At 43.3% G+C, this 14582-nt stretch overlaps 1 protein-coding gene across 5 annotated transcripts in view; it reads right to left on the reverse strand.

Annotated features, from left to right (window-relative positions):
* Nucleotides 1-645: 645 nt before the first annotated feature.
* Nucleotides 646-14582, reverse strand: part of ACSS3 (acyl-CoA synthetase short chain family member 3) — a 155144-nt gene continuing 141207 nt past the window's right edge. For 4 of the 5 annotated variants that reach the window (XM_060191505.1, XM_060191504.1, XM_060191503.1 and 1 more), the window contains 4 exons: nt 13670-13792; nt 6547-6646; nt 6220-6395; nt 646-3197 (listed from right to left, as the gene is read on the reverse strand). In XM_060191505.1, the coding sequence (XP_060047488.1) occupies nt 3129-3197; nt 6220-6395; nt 6547-6646; nt 13670-13792 (468 nt within the window). In that variant the 3' untranslated portion in view covers nt 646-3128. Of the gene's footprint in view, nt 3198-6219; nt 6396-6546; nt 6647-13669; nt 13793-14582 lie in introns of those variants that run through there. The other variant, XR_009549980.1, reaches the window with a different exon arrangement.

A 14582-nucleotide genomic window follows, 5' to 3' on the forward strand; every position in this document is an offset into this window, starting at 1 on the left:
CTTGATCTTATTAAGCACCAAACTTTGGTCAGGAAGAGTTTCCTTTCTGTATTTCCTTTGCTGTTTGCACATACATTCCTTCTGTGTTCCATGTCCATTTTTTGTTGCACAGATTCAATCAAAAAGATAATGATAACAGAAGCCCTTTCCATTGTCAATAAAAAAAATACTTCCAGTTCCCTGTGTTAAGCCTTGTTTTCTAGTCACAATGAGTGTAATGAGTCATCAGCAACTATAATGAAAATTGCCTTTTTAAGCCAATCTCAGTATTGGTCACCATCACAAGAGGGAGTACTAAACTTGCTTACGAGTGCATTGCATTTTAATCTCCTAAGACAAAACCCTGCCTGAACAAAGACACATGGGGGCGATACTCCAGCTCACTCCAGCACGGAATCTTCATGCACAGAGATGCGATGTGATGCAGTAATGCAGTCTATCTGTGCTTAGGCTTGCAGGCCAATAATCACACATTCGGTTTCTTTTCTAAAACCTGATTAGAAACCACAGACTCTCACATCTAGAGGTAAAAAGAATATTAAGAAAGCATAAAGACCCCTTCACTGTATCAAATAATTTCTGCCACATTCTAAAATTCACTGACTAAATAGAACTCAGAATCTGTATTCATTTTGACCATCAATATTATGAATGTTCACATTTTAATGAGTATGATTTTATATAAACGAAGCTGTTTTTTAAGGCAAAGCAGTTCTCATTTGCACACATTTTTATAGCAAAATAAGTCAGTGAATTAGAAAACAAGTTTCCATATATATTTATATGTATATGTATATTTTCAGAGCTCTACTCAGCTCTTGCTGATGGTGGTGCACGGCACTGAACCTGGGATCACAGAATCTCAGCTATAAAAGTCATTAACATAACCATTATGCTTTCTGCCCTCTATACACTTTTAAAGGAAATGTTTCTATTCTCATTATTCTGATGTACTCAGATAAAAATATTTTCATGGAAATCCCAGCAGAATCTCATGCAGAATGCATTTCAGCCCATTCAAGTAAGCACACCTTTTTAAGGATGGTCTATTGTTCATCTTGAAGGTACATTTAATTCTGTGTAGTTGAAGGAGCACCTGGTCAAAGCGCCTTGTGCTAGGTATTACGATAGGCAATCATTTTCCTTCCAAGATGTAAGCAAATCTGGTGAGCCTATGTTTCTTTCCCATCTTGAGGCACATGAGAAGAATAGTATTACTCTCTGACTCTCCAAACCAGAGACATAGCCTCAGCCAGATACAGCCAAGAGCTGCCTCCTTGCATTTCAGACAGTCTTCCAGTCCCATTCCACAGGGATGTAACAACATAAGACTGTCTGCTTTCCTGTCCCTTCAAATTTGATTACCAGGAAAATGGGCAAGAGGACTGAAGACACCACCTTGGCATACTTCTCAGATCCGCCTGCATTTCTGCCTTACAAAGAATGCACCAGCGGGGACAGAAATTGCATTTCAAAGTCACTGACCTTAGGCTTCAGAGTCCAACTTTTTACCCACTCAGTGCTCCACCTCAAATTAATTGAACGTTATATGAACAAAAAAATAGGGAGGTACATTTCAATGCTATGACACAGCAAATGATTTGGGTAAGATAACAGTGTGGTGATGGATACTCAAGAGTTTAAGTTACTCATTTTGAATTTATAAACTGAATGTCTATGCAGTTCATTTAACTCAGATTTTTGAAAGAATGAAAAGGGAGTAGCTAGATGAATAAATTTCATCCTCAAGTATGACGTGTGAAAAGAGAGTATCAAGAACTGCAGAACAGCTCACCCAAACAGTGGGCCCAGGTTCCAGCCTGGCTCCCATGCCCTGGAGGAAGCCCTGATGCTCCCCGTTTCTGTCCCTGTTTCTGAAAAAAAGTTGGTTCACAGCAGTAAAGTTCCTGCGATGGCCAGAAAGAAAGAAGAAAAGAGGGAGAGAGAAGAGGGGAGGGGATAAGAGGGGAGAAAGGAAGGAAGAAAGGGAGGGAGGGAGGAAGGAAGGAAGGAAGGAAAGAAGGAAGGGAAAGAAATTTCATTCAAAAAGGAAATTCCTTGTGTTGCGGGAGACTTGGGACCCCAGAAGGCAGCTTAAAAGCAGGATTTTAAGGTCCACACTGTATCAGCAAGCAGTTCAACAGCATTTTTTACACACACACACACACACACACACACACACACACACCCTCAATATTCTGACTTCCAAGCACATCTTTTCATTTGGATGTCACAATATTACTAGTGAACTATTTAAAAGTAATCAGAGGTGTCACATACAAATCTGAATTTTCAGATTCTCTAAAAAATCTTTCTTGGCATAGCACATAAACTTGTACATTTCTTCCAGAACTGCCCTTGACAGTCTGTCCCCAAGTCATTATTCCATAGTGCATGATTTAAGATCCGATCCTGGAAGGGGGCTCAAAGCAGTCCTCATCTTCAGCACAACAGATTGGAATCAATGACCTCGCAGCTCTCGCCAGGCCTGTCATTTCCTCTGACACAGTGGCCAAGGCACTGCTGTATCCAGCGCACCCCATAGTCTGCAGGGACTCGACTAGTCCAGTGTTTCTTCCCAGAATCTCTCCGGATCATCACCTTTCACTTCAGACTCCATCTCTTTGTTTTAAAAATAACCAGGCATGTAGGCACTTAAAAATATTAGAAAATATTCAGAATTTCCATACACCCCCCAATGTAATTATTTCTGACTTCAATTTGAGTGTTCGGTGTTGGACCAAAGCTTCAGATTCCTCGTTCAGGAAGTGGTTCTGTATTTTCACTTTCAAAGAAAATGTTCTGGGATAGAGTACACTTTTAAAAAACTTATCTGTTACCTGTATATGGGTGTATGCATGTGCATGTGCGCGTGTGTGCGTGTGTGTGTGTGTGTGTATGTATGCATTTTAACTTTTAAGCCACATTCCAGACAACTGGTGGCAAAGTGGGTTGATCAGGAAGAAGGTATCTCACAAATCTTCAAGTACAGGTTTTTCAACAAAGCTTCAAAAATTTACATTTCGATTTGCAAGTAATTTCTATTAAAATTTTTTGTTCTGAAAGTCATTGTTTTTTTTTTTTAAGCAGCTAGAGTTCAATTAGAAAATCAACTCAAACATAAAATATCAGGATGCCTTCTTTAGCACTTCTTCTATGTGTCCAAAAATGCTGGGGTCTTCAATGGTAGGTGTTATCTGAAAAAAACAAAAACAGAAATTAACGAAGAGATGAGAATTAAAATAGAATCCAATAAATTCCTTCACCCCCTTTTGACTTCTGTAGTCAAACAAGTATATACAACATTATATTCTACAGGACTTGTTAATGCTCCTCTGGACATAATCAGAGATAAGGAAAACTGGTTCTCAACTCTGGCCCTAGATGATTCTTTCTCACCCTTTTCTCTCTCTCTCTCTTTTTCCCCCTTCCTTCCTTCCTTCCTTCCTTCCTTCCTTCCTTCCTCCCTCCTTCCCTCCCTCCCTCCCTCCCTCCCTTCCTTCCTTCCTTCCTTCCTTCCTTCCTTCCTTCCTTCCTTCCTTCCTTCCCTCCTTTTCCCTTAAGATTCACAATGGAGCATTCATTACTCTGCTCTGGCTAACAGTACAAGGGAAGGAACTAGAACTAGCTTCCTCTCAAATGACAGATGGATATAACCCTGGCCTTTTTATGTGCCTTTATAGGTAAATTGGTTTTTGTTTTTTTTCTCATACAAATACTCTTACTGTTACACTGCTTCATAATAGAGTCTGAGGATTAGACATACATTAATTAAACAGACCTAGTCATGTTTAATGTGCATGCAAATTGAAAAGCCACATGTTTGGATCAGCCTGTCTCCGAAAACGATTTCCACCCAATAGAACAGAAATAACTAGCCTATGTATTGGCTAGAACTTTAAAACCATCTAGCAGTTTCAATCACTTATTCATTCACTAATAGCCAGTCTGAAAGAAATATGTGGAGCCCTGACTTCCTAATCTCACAGGGAGAGCTTATCTCACTGAAAACAGAAAGAAGAAAATCCTCATCAATGAGAATCTACCCCACCTGCATCAAATATCCTCAACCAGAATCAGAAGAACACCAAGCCCAGGCCATTCTCATTGGATAATCTCAACCAGAATTTGGGTCAGAAAACCTGAGACATGATCCACTTCCAGGGACCTCCAGGCCAAAAGCTAACAAGTCCTAAACATATAAAAAGGCCCCCAGCCTACCCCTAGGGGTGGCCCTCCACTGTAGACCCCCTAACCAGCCATGGAGAGTCCCCACTCCTAACTCTTCTTCCCTGATTAAGTCTTTTCTCTATTTGTTCTCCCAACTCCGCTTGAAGTATTTTGCTTCGACGTATTTTATGCCTTGTAACTCTAACACTTCACACCACACAAAGCTAACACAGTTGGGACTGCTTTGAAAGGAAATTTATTTTTAATTCAATGACTTGAGATTCCACAAGTTAGTTTGAATTTAATTGCTCAGTTTACTGACGGTAAAATGTTTTCACATACTGGTTTTTATTGAATCATCGACATAATTAGTCTACATAACTCTCCAAAGCAATCACTTTTTAAAAAATATTTATTTTATTTATTTATTCCCTTTTGTTGCCCTTGTTGTTTTATTGTTGTAGTTATTATTGTTGTTGTCGTTGTTGGATAGGACAGAGAGAAATGGAGAGAGGAGGGGAAGACAGAGAGGAGGAGAGAAAGATAGACACCTGCAGACCTGCTTCACCGCTTATGAAGCGACTCCCCTGCAGGTGGGGAGCCGGGGTTGGAACCGGGATCCTTATGCCGGTCCTTGTGCTTTGCGCCACCTGCGCTTAACCCGCTGCGCTACAGCCCGACTCCCAGCAATCACTTTTTAAAATACTCTTGGTACTTATTTTTAATGAGTGAGAAAGAGAGAGACACCAGAGTCCTGTTCAGCTCTGGCTAATGGTGGTGCTGGGAACCGAACCTCAGAGCCTCAGGCATGATTTCTCTTCTCAACTCTTTTAAATTTATTTATTTTAATGAGAGAAATGGGGGAGAGAGAGAGACAGAAAGACAGACAGAAACCAGAGCCCTGCTCAGCTTTGTCTGATGATGGTGCTAGAGAGTGTATCTGGGCCCTCAGAGCCTCAGTCTGTTGCAGAACCATTATGCTATCTCTCTGGCCTTCTCCAAACCAATTATTCTGACACAACGATTATGCCTTTCCTAGGAATCATAAAAAGGAAAGAGAAAGAGAGAAAGAAAGAGAGAAAGAAAGAAAAGAAAAGAAAGAAAGATGTACTCCTATATGATCTTAGAGATATAATTCAGGGGGGCAGGCAGTGGTGCACCTGGTTAAGTGCTCACACTACAGTGCACAAGGATCTGAGTTCACGCCTCTGGTCCCCACCTGCAGGGGAGAAGCTTCACGAGTGGTAAAGCAGGTCAGCAAATATATCTCTGTCTTTCTCCTTCTCTCCTCTCAATTTCTGTCTCTAATAATAAATAAATAAAAATAAAAGAATCTGTTAAAAAGAGAGAGAGAGATGCAATCCATGCCTCATTTCTTAAAGATGTTTATGGATGCCAGAGCAATAGTATAAAAACTTTCAGGCCCATCTTGTCTGTTTGGGAATCTCAGGACTCTCCTACTAGGGCCCCAGCTGGGCTTTATATGTTAACTCTTTTTTCAGCCACCAGATTCCAGGTGCTAAGATGATGCCAACCAGACCTCCCTGGGCAGATGACCCCACCAATGTGTTCTGGAGCCCTGTGTTCCCAGATCCCTGCCGCACTAAGGAAAGAGAGAGACAGGCTGGGAGTATGGACCAACCTGTCAACGCCCATGTTCAGCAAGGAAGCAATTCCAGAAGCCAGACCTTCCACCTTCTGCACCCCATAATGACCTTGGGTCCATACTCCCAGAGGGATAAAGAATAGAAAAGCTATCAGGGGAGGGGGTGGGATACAGAGTTCTAGTGGTGGGAATTTTGTGGAGTTGTACCCCTCTTATCCTGTGTTGTCGGTATTTCCTTTTTATAAATAAAATTTAAAAAAAAAAAAGAGAGAAAGAAAGAGAGAAACAACCACAACAAAAACAGTAGGTCTGGCATTTTCAGAGACAAACTCATCAAATAAAAATTTTGATGATAAACCATTAATCTCCCAATAAAGAAATAAAATATTTTATGAAAAAAAAAACTTTCAGGGACCCAGCCCCAGGCCTCTTGAATACTTTACCTTGTAGGGCTTTCCATTGACAAGGGCAGACAATGCTGACCTCGGGATCTTGCCAGATCTGGTTTTGGGTAACTGCTTGACAAACACGGCGTTTCGAAAGGCAGCCACCGGCCCAATGGTCTGGCGAACGTGTTTCACGATGCCCTCTAAGATCTGTTCCTCCGTGGCATTTACATCTAGGGGGTGGGTCCAGACAGCAGCAGTGGGTCACACAGAGGGAAACCAGCTAGGCCCCAGCCACACAGGGGACCAAAGGGCTCACCTGTCCTCAAGGCACACAGGGCCAGCGGGCCAGGCCCCAGACATGCAGGGGAACAGAGGGCTCACCTGTCCTCAACACACACAGGGCCAGTGGAACGTGGCCTTTCAGCGGGTCCTCCTTGCCCACCACGGCACAGTCCACCACGGCGCCATGGGAAAGAACAGACTGCAACAATAACAACAGAACAGCATTCATTAGAACTTGCCTGCCTTATAAATTTAAGTTTACTTGGGAACAAAAGATGGCATTGTGTCCTTTGGGGTAAAGGGGATGAGAGTGGAGAAGTTGAGGCTCAGTGAAGCCAGTCAGTAAGTGAAGGACAACGACAGAATGGTCTCACTCACATGAGGAAGATAGACCTTTGAAGATACAAATGAAAAAGAAAAAAGGAAAGCGAGACAAATGGGATTCTAAGCAAGATGGCAGAGGGTGAAGGGTGGTTTTGTGGGTTCTGCCTGGAGCGGCTGGTGTGATTCCTAAGCCGGCATGTGCTATGGAGAACAAGACTAGGAGGAGAGTTGATTGATTCTTGCAGATGCTTGCTCTCACAACCTTCCAGACAGCTGAGGTGACACAGACTGAGGAGAATCTTAAGAGGCATATGTGGGCTTGAATATTATTAGTTTATAGATGGTAATGAAAACTATGGGTGAGGATGTGTATGGGATTATCTGGAGAGAAGAGAGCAGGAGAGAATGAAAAAGATAAGAAACCATGGGAGTCGGGCAGTAGTGCAGTGGGTTAAGCTCAGGTGGCGCAAAGCGCAAGGACTGGCGTAAGGATCCTGGTTCAAGACCCCGGCTCCCCACTTGCAGGGGGGTCGCTCCACAAGTGATGAAGCAGGTCTGCAGGTGTCTGTCTTTCTCTCCCCCTGTCTTCCCCTCCTCTCTCCATTTCTCTCTGTCCTTTCCAACAATGATAACATCAATAACTACAACAATAAAACAAGGGCAACAAAAGGGAATACATAAATATTAAAAAAAGATAAGAAACCATAACATCCGGGCAGGGCTAAATATCCTAATGGTTATGCAAAGAGAGACTCTCATGCTTGAGGCTCCAAAGTCCCAGGTTCAATCCCCTGCACCACCATAAACAAGAGCTGAGCAGTGCTCTGGTAAAAAAAAAAAAAAAAAAGGAAAGAATGAACGAAAGAAAGGAAGGAAGAAAGAAACCATAACATACAATGGTTGCAGTTGAGCACACATGTTATAGTGTTCAAGGACCCGGGTTCAAGCCCTTGGTCCCCACCTGCAGGGGAAAGCTTTAAGAGAGGTAAAGCAGGACTGCAGGTGTCTCTGTCTCTCGCCCTCCTCTCTTGATTTCTGACTGTCTCTGTCCAATAAATAGTTTTTTTTTATAAAAAGGAAAACTAACACAGTAGACTAAGCATGCACAGCCAGTGACGTAAGGATATCCAGGGAATCTGGGATGTGCCCCTTTCAAGTCCCAATCTGATTCTTCTTCAATTGATTAAATTGAGATAAAAATGAGCTTTTCTCTTCTCTGAACTCCCCAAAGACTCAAAAGCCTGGAAAAATGTATCCAGAAAACTTATATCAGGGGGATAGGAAGGCCAAAAAAGGGCCCTCAACACCAGCTGGACAGGGACTCAGAACCTGTGACCAAGAACCTTTGTTTTGCCATATTACAAAGTGGGAAGAGAATTCAGGAACACTGGAGGAAATCAGGCTTGTCTCCCTGACCTGAATTGGAAAAATGAAAAGGAAGTAAAACCCAATTTCTGCCTTTTTGCTCACACACCATCATGCATGCATGCCCTCACTTCTCCTGAATCAAGATTTTAAAAGCCTGAAACAATGCTATTCTCTGCCGTTCTTTGCAAAGGAGTGAAATTAGACACACTGAGAACAGACTCCTCATCTTCTTTCCCCATCACAATTCTTCCCCTAGTGAAACAAACAAACCAACATTTTAACTGCAAGGAATATCAAAATGTCTTGTATGCTATCATTTTATGCTCCATTTTAATTCATGCTTCCATCCTAAGTCTTTGTGTGTGTTTTTTTTTTAAAGAAGTGGATAGAAAAAGTTCACTGATATCTTTATTTATTGGATAGACATTGAGAGGAATTTAGAAACAGAGAGGAAGGGAGACAGAGAGATACCTGCAGCCCTGCTTCCTCGTGGGAGACGTGCTAACTATACGCCTTGTCTTGATGCTGAATGCGAGCAACTACTAAAGCAGTATGATGAGTCGGGCGACCCAGATGTGGCTGACCATCTCATTGCCTCCCTGGATGCAGCACGCCAAGCCCGCTGGCAACAACTCACGGAAAGTCTGAACTTCACCCACTCAAGTAGGAAGGCCTGGAAGCTTCTTCATAGTCTGGGTGCCGGTAGCCAACCCCCTCCCATTTCCCACCCTCCCTTATCTCCAAACTCAGTGGCCAGTCACCTAACTCAAGTTGGACGTGCTAAGATCGACCCAGTCTGGAAAAGAGAAATTTCCCATGAGTGGTCATCCCACTTCCGTTTATCTTGTCCATCTCCAAAACTCTCTCCCTTTACACTGTCTGAACTGGAAGACGCTCTGAAGAGGGTTAAACCGGGAACAGCTGCTGGCTATGATAACATCACCCCAGAGCTCATTCTTAACTTGGGCCCCGCGGCAAAGAAGTGGCTCACTTCATTCCTGTCCCACATCTTGGAATCTGAATCTATGCCCAAAATTTGGCGTCATGTGAAGATAATAGCAGTTTTGAAACCAAAGAAAGACCCAACACTGGCCGCCAGCTATAGACCAATTTCTCTCCTCTCCGTGTGTTACAAACTCCTTGAGAGGCTGCTTCTGTCACATATTTCTCATCTTACAGAGAAATTCCTATCACCCGCCCAAGCTGGTTTCCGCCCAGGAAGATCTACCTGCGAACAAGTCCTGGCCCTCTCAACTTACATTGGAAATAGATTCCAGAAGAATTTAAAGACGGGTGCTGTCTTTGTTGATCTCACAGCAGCCTATGACACGGTCTGGCACCGTGGTCTCCTAGTCAAGATCTCAAGATGCCTGCCTCCATGGGTGGCCAACACTATATCGTTTCTTCTCCAAAACAGAAGATTCCGGGTGCATCTGGGTGACAAGTCTAGCAGATGGAGACTTGTCTCAAGTGGCCTCCCCCAGGGCTCTGTTCTGGCTCCTACACTATTTAATATTTACATCAATGACCTTCCAGAAACTTCTTCAAGGAAGTTCATCTACACCGATGACATCTGCTGTGCAACTCAGGCATCCAAGTTTGACATCCTCGAGGAAACACTCACGAAAGACATGTCTCTGATATCTGATTACTGTAAAAAATGGCGACTAATCCCTAGCACTGCAAAAACGGTATCATCTGTTTTCCATCTACACCATGCCTCGGCCTCGCGTGAGCTTAATGTGCAGCTTGGCGATACGAGAATCCGGCATGAAGCCCAGACAGTCTATCTTGGCGTTACTCTCGATCGCACCCTGTCATTTCACGAACATCTCATAAAAACTGCAGCAAAGGTGGGCGCGAGGAATCACATCATTGCAAGACTGGCCAGCTCCTCATGGGGCGCGAGCGCTTCCACACTACGATCATCATCCCTGGCATTATGCTATTCCACTGCAGAATATTATGCTATTCCCCAGTATGGTTCCATAGCCATCATGTCCACTTGGTCGATTCCACATTATATTCCTCCATGAGGATAATTTCTGGAACCATCCGTTCCACCCCGGTTCCATGGCTGCCAGTTCTTAGCAACATCGCCCTGCCAGATATTCGTTGGGATGCGGCATCATCTAAGTTCATTTCCCACGTCTACGCTTGACCGGACCTGCCAATATACACGGATATCTTCGCCCACCCTGTCCAACGCTTGACGTCTCATCATCCAATCTGGTCCCTTACGCCTACACTGAACTTCTCTGCTCCAGACTCTTGGAAACAGAGCTGGCAGTCAGCTGAGGTAAAGAACAAACACCTCATCACAGACCCCTGCAAGCGTCAACCCGGCTTTGACCTAGCACGTTATGATTGGGCCCTCCTCAATCTATCGAACAGGCCATGGCCGGTGCGCCGCTATGTTCCATCGCTGGGGAGCCAGAGACGACCCGAACTGCCCCTGGGGCCACAGACAGACTATGACCCACACAGTCAACGACTGCCACCTCTCCAGATTCAAAGGAGGTCTCGAAACTTTACATCAGGCTCAACCTGATGCTGTTGACTGGCTACGGAAGAAGGGCAAACGCTAGAAGAAGAAGCCCTGCTTCACCACTCGTGAAGCTTCCTCTCTGCAGTTGGGGGGCAGGGGCCTGAACCCAGGTCCTTGTGCACTATAACGTGTGTGCTTAACCAGGTGCACCACCGCCTGGCCCTGGTATATATACTTTAAAATTAGGAATAAATAATTTCTTTTAAAAAATATTTTATTTATTTATGAGAAACATAGGAGGAGAGAGAGAGAAAAAGAACCAGACATCACTCTGGTACATGTGTTGCCGGGGATCAAACTCAAGACCTCAAGTTTGAGAGTCCAATACTTTATTCATTGCACCACTCCCCAGACCACACCATAATTTCCTATATTCCCAAATATGGATAAATTCTTAACTATCTGTAAGAAACAATCATTCTTCTAACTGTGTCATCTTTTAGTGAAGTTCCCTAGTCCAGTGAACACAATATCATATTAACTTCTTAGTATAAACAGAGGCTATCAAAAGAAGGCAGACTTCTATGCTGGCTCCAAAAACAACATTTGCAAGTCAGGTAATGATTCCAAGAACACTAACTGTTTAAAATGAGAGCATGAAAGTATGTTGGGTAACATCTGAACAACAGAAACAGCTACAGGTCCTATGTTGAGGGGAAAACAGTCATTCATAACTTCTCTCCATAGAAAATCCATGAATCATTTGTTGTAAACTGGCATTAAAGTGCAAAAAAATAAATAAATGGTTATGTCATTTAAAAGGTAACTCTCCAGCAGGTTAAGCGCACGTGGCACAAAACACAAGGACCAGTGTCAGGATCCAGGTTCGAACCCCCGGCTCCCCACCTGCAGGGGAGTAGCTTCTCAGGCAGTGAAGCAGGTCTGCAGGTGTCTATCTTTCTGTCTTCCCTTCCTCTCTCCATTTCTCTCTGTCCTATCCAACAACGACGACAACAATAATAACTACAACAATGAAACAACAAGGGCAACAAATGGGAATAAATAAATAAAGAAAAAGGGTAACTCACCAAAAATGCAGGGTTTTTTTGGATTTTGTTTCAGTTGTTGCCAGGGCTTCACTGCTCTGGGCAAACATATGCTCCCAGAAGCAACTGCTCTGTGCCTGAGATGGTTCCTTCTTGCCTTGCCCTGCCCCTCTAAAAACAGAATGTTGGCAAAGACACAGAACCTTTTCCCATCCCCAGGGACACTGTACAGGTCAACTTTCTGGGACAGAACCCAGCTACCACTGCAGAGAGGCTAACACCCTTGTCTTTTCTACTCAGAAGACACAAAGGTGTGGAGTATGTCTTCCCAAATGGATCAAGCAAGCTTTAATCAATATGCTCAAGAAGGTCTCTTCCAATAAGCTTCACCTTGGTATGAAAAAACAAGGTCAACTGAGACCCTGTGGACCTCTGGAACTCTGTCACTGTGTTTAAAAAATTGTAAAAAAAAAAAAAAAGTAAAAAGAGGGAAGGTCCTGGAGGCCAACATTAATGATAACTCTTTTCTTTGTCTTGATACTTAGCCCTTTCCTTTAAATTAAGAAGAAATCCCCATTTTCTTTCTCCATAACCTAAAGGGATATAATCTGGTTGGAGGCCAGTTGGTTGCACACCTGGTTGAGCACACATGTTACAGTGAACAAGGACCCAGGTTCAAGTTCCTGGTACCCACCTGCAAAGGGGAAGTTTCAGGAGTGGTGAAGCAGGGCTGCAGGTGTCTCTCTCACTCTCTACTCCCTCTTCCCTCTCAATTTCTTTTTTTAAATTTTTTTTTAAAGTTTATTCCCTTTTGTTGCCCTTGTTGTAGTTATTGTTGATGTCATCGTTGTTGGGTAGGACCGAGAGAAATGGAGAGAAGAGGGCAAGACAGAGAGGGGGAGAGAAAGACACCTACAGACCCGAACATGAAAAGAAGATCACAAAAAGGAAGGAGCTGAAGAAGGTGAAATCATCATTTTTAACAGCTGAGTAGTATTCCACTTTGTCTATAGACTACAACTTACTCAGCCACTCATCTGTTGTTAGACACCTGGGTTACTTCCAGGTTTTGGCTATTACAATTTGTGCTGCTATGAACATAGGTGTACACAAATCTTTCTGGATGGGTGTGTTTGGTTCCTTCACCCCATCTTGGATGGAGCTTGAAGAAATCATGTTAAGTGAGATAATTCAGAAACAAAAGGATGAATATGGGATGACCTCACTCACAGACAGAAGTTGAAAAACAAGATCAGAAGGGAAAACACGAAGCAGAACTTGGACTGGAGTTGGTGTACTGCACCAAAGTAAAAGACTCTGGGGTTTGTGGGGGGACGTTTCAGGTCCTGGAACAGGAGCAGAGGAGGACTTTGCGGGGGTTGAATTATTATGTGGAAAACTGGGAAACGTTACACATGTTCGAGCCCCTGATCCCCACCTGCAAGGGGAAAGCTTTGCGAGTAGTGAAGCAGGGCTGCAGGTGATTCTCTCAGTCTCTCTTCCTATCAACCCCTTCCCTCTCAATCTCTGGCTGTCTCTATCTAATAAACAAATAAAGATAAAAAACAATATAAAATGTAATTAAGAGAGAATAAATGCTAGGGGAGGAGGGCAGTGGACAAAAAGGAAAGGCAAACAGAGGAATAATTATAGATTTGTAGGTGCAAAACCCAACTTATCTGGAAGTCATTCCAATGCAAACCGTCCCAAGTACCAGTTGAAAGTAGCACACAACAAGAAGCAACCATATCAAGCTACCGTGTAATTTGCAACAAGTTACAAGTGCTGAAAATGACTGACTGACACCCAGACAGGAGTGGGGGTATAGGGTATGGATATCTACATGGAAGAAAGGGAGGGGAGTCACAGAAGGAACCTCCAGGTTGCATGAAGGGTGTGGCAGTCACCCCGGTACAATGGTTATCCTCCAGGTTGACTCTGACACCGCTCTGCTCCCAAGGGCTGCCTGAAGCCAAAGACCCACATCCATCCATACCTCTTCAATGGCACCCGCAGAAAGCCTGTGGCCAGCAACATTTATGACATCATCAACACGAGACATGACATACAGGTAGCCTTCTGCATCCATATAGCCCGCATCCATGGTGTCGTAGTAGCCCTGGAAATTGGAGCAGGTATGCAGTTAGCAGGAAGGGTGAGAGGACAGACACTATCGCTTGCAAACGTGGCCAAACAGAAAATGTCAAAGACAGCCCTTTGCTCTGTGCATTTTACTGTTTGCATCATTAGTCTATGGAAAGAAATTACTTTTTTTCTGAAAGCCTCCTAAGATCTCTCTGCTCTTCTAATGGCAATGAATAAATTAAGGTACTCTTAAATATATTCAAGTTAAGTGTTTGGACTCAGAACTGTGAAATTTAAGAACCCAACTTATTATTTTCTAATGAAGTATGAGTTCACTACTTCCACTATTGCAAAGTAATTCCTCAATATATTTCTTCATTCATTCCACTAATGTTTAATTATTTATTTATTTTATTATTTATTTTCCCTTTTGTTACCCTTATTGTTTTTTATTGTTGATGTTGTCATTGTTGGATAGGACAGAGAGAAATGGAGAGAGGAGGGGAAGACAGAGAGTGGGAGAGAAAGATAAACACCTGCAGACCTGTTTCACCACCTGTGAAGCAACTCCCCTGAAGGTGGGAGCTGGAGGCTCGAACCAGGATCCTTGCACCAGTCCTTGCGCATTGTGCCACATGCACTTAACCTACTGCACTATTGCCCAACCCCCAATTCCACTAATTTTTAAAAGCTTTGAAGCTCTGTACGAATAATTACAAGAAAGAACACCACTTTATTAACATGACTGACTGGGTATTGGACTCAGCTTCAGTGACACAGTAAAAAGCATGAAATTTAATTTGTAATTAACTCAAAGTAGCAGC

Source organism: Erinaceus europaeus, chromosome 5 (genome assembly GCF_950295315.1).
Source record: "Erinaceus europaeus chromosome 5, mEriEur2.1, whole genome shotgun sequence".
NCBI lineage: Eukaryota > Metazoa > Chordata > Mammalia > Eulipotyphla > Erinaceidae > Erinaceus > Erinaceus europaeus.